The 2,626-nt window shown below is 34.6% G+C and overlaps 1 protein-coding gene across 2 annotated transcripts in view; it reads left to right on the forward strand.

The window, feature by feature from the left end:
- creb3l2 (cAMP responsive element binding protein 3-like 2) overlaps positions 1-813 on the forward strand; it is an 83,046-nt gene extending 82,233 nt beyond the window's left edge. For both annotated transcript variants that reach the window (XM_039769252.1, XM_039769253.1), the window contains exon 12: positions 72-813. In XM_039769252.1, coding sequence (XP_039625186.1) covers positions 72-147 — 76 coding nt within the window. In that variant the 3' untranslated portion in view covers positions 148-813. The remainder of the gene's footprint in view (positions 1-71) is intronic.
- The last annotated feature ends 1,813 nt before the right edge of the window (positions 814-2,626 follow it).

Raw genomic sequence — 2,626 nt, forward strand, 5'->3', positions numbered from 1 at the left:
GAAGCAACATGCAAATGCACAATTATTTTATAAATGTTTCTAATAAGTGCCTTTGTTTCTTTCATTATCAGATCACATATGGAATTAAGGACAAATGAAAGCAGAAAAGTGATTGAAATTGAGAGGATGGTCAACAAAACATCGTGAACCTGAAGTCCTTCTTTCACCAGACACCCATCAACCCCTTGGCCCCTGCACAGTGCAGGATAAATCATATTTAGTATTTATATATTCTTATATGTCTTTGTTTTATGTTATGTAGTTTTATTTGTATTTTGTTGCAGCTCGGTTGTAAGCTTTGTTAATACTGTATTTTCTCTTGAATTTTTTTTTTGTTTTTGTTTTTATTTTGATATTTTGTTACTTTTACAATGAGTTCCAGAGGGCTGAAAACTTCAATATTCAAACATTCATTTCATGGCTGGGTGAACAAACTGTATGTATGTATGTATGTACGCATATATACTGTATGTACACACCCACCGAATACACTGAATATTCTGAAAACTCTCCAGATCCTAATTTTTCTCCGTGAATCTTGGGGTCTTTTTTAGATTGCCCACAGCTGCTTTGGACTCATGTGCATTGTATTTATGAATCTGAACTTGCACTGTAGGTAAAATGGTTTCTTACCATAATTTTGTAGCACTGCAAAATGAAAAATATTGTTGTTTTCCTTGTAAACTTGTTCACAATCAGTACCAATCTTGTAAGACACATTGTTTTTTTGTGAAGTAAAATTTGACTTTGTTTGTGAAGTTAACCAAAATGTTAAGCTTTTTTTCAGAATAAATATTTTCCTTAGTAAAAGCACTACATGACTCTTGCCCACTTTTGTTTGTTATCAAACTTTTAACTTCCTGATGAATGATAAATTTAAGATAAAGAAGGGGAAATCAAAGCAAAAACAATCTAAACGTTTGCAGTGTTGCTGCTACAATGCTTAGTTCACATAAGGTTCATCCCAAAATAAGTTTTATGAGAAATTTGTACATTTTAGCTATGGATTACTGAGACACTGACTGAATCAGAGACCTCAAAACCTTTTCACATGAAAACGTGTGCTCTTCACCGTTAGTATTATTTCTCGAACATCATAATAAAAAGTAATTTTACAAACATTTGTAAGATGTCTGGTTGCTAACCGGCCACATTGTCTCATTTAGATATATATTTTTTTGTAAATCATATGGATCCATGCTTCTACTAAATGTCTAGATAATTTGTTTAACCTTCCCACAGACCTTGGTGTGAGTAGTGCTTTCTATGTTCTGTCTGTAATGCAATTCATTCCATCATTGTCATTAGTCAAGGTCAAATATGTGACTGTTGGTTAAATGCAAGAATTCTGCCAGATCAGTTTTATTTTCGTTTTAGTCGGAGGATCTTCCCTGTTTAAGATTAACAAGTTTCAGTTTCCGTAACATGTCAAAAATTAATATACCATTTAGACCAAGAATACAGCAGAAATCATACTAACCTACAAAAATCAAACTCGGAAAAGGAAAATCAAACATAGCAGCAGTTGTTTCCTGTTGTTCTTGATGACAAATCCTTTGCTTGGTGTAATGGATGTCCAAAATTTCTGCCGTACAGTAGCCATAGGTCAGACACTTCAGGTTTAAGGGTAGGTAAGAGCCACGGTGGGAAAATACATTTAGTGTGTGGGTGGCAAATCAGGTGGAATTGTGCAGGAGTAGGATAAAACATTTAGAAATTTAGCAGAAGCAGTGTTTAAAAACTGATGCATATTGCCATATCTGTCTTAAGACACATGCATGGAGTGTGCTTAAACTGAACCTGACTAGTACATTATCAATAAATTTCTGCACATGTCATAGATTGACCTATGGTGTTTGTTATGAGTAAATGCAAGGATAGTTAGATGTTTACTTAGTACTAGACCACCTTGGGCCAAACAAAAAAAGTAATTTGTTGTCTTATCATCTAATTTTAGGAAAGTATGGTGGACTCTTCTTTAAAGATCACCCCTTGCTTAGGTCTTGGGTCAGCTGGACAAGTCACTGTGGGCCAGATGTGGGTTCAGACTTCACCCCAAGAAGAACACTTTCAATTTCAGAGGGACAAATGGGGGCATGGTCTCTGAATGCAGTTCTAAGTATCACAGGTGAATGGAAGGTGAAGTGTGCTTGTCATGGCAGCAACCATAGAATACAATGGTGACAGTAAAGGCTGAGAAAAGTGGTAAAGCTGCAAAGGAATTTAAGATCTTGTCTTGAAAATTCAAAAGCACTGCATAATGAACGACTGTCTTAATTATTTACTGTAAATACCCCTTTATATGTGATCTTCTTTTTTAGGACTCTCTGCTGATAAGAATTTGTAGGATTTCTATTCCATTTTAAATAGCTTCCTTAAAAAAGTATTACAGTATATAAAAGTATTAATTTCTCAGAATTTGGTCAGTTGTACTGCATACGATCTATACCAGCTATGCTGTCTGGCGTCTCCTGGGAAATTTCCAAAGGCAATGTGCCTCAGTTACAGTGACATCGGTTAATCAGGTGGATCAGAAATACTATGTGTATCTAACGATTGAGTACTCTTCTGTATACTTATATAGTATATTATTATTATTATTATTATTAGTTCACTAATAAGTGAG

Source organism: Polypterus senegalus, chromosome 11 (genome assembly GCF_016835505.1).
Source record: "Polypterus senegalus isolate Bchr_013 chromosome 11, ASM1683550v1, whole genome shotgun sequence".
Classification (NCBI taxonomy): domain Eukaryota; kingdom Metazoa; phylum Chordata; class Cladistia; order Polypteriformes; family Polypteridae; genus Polypterus; species Polypterus senegalus.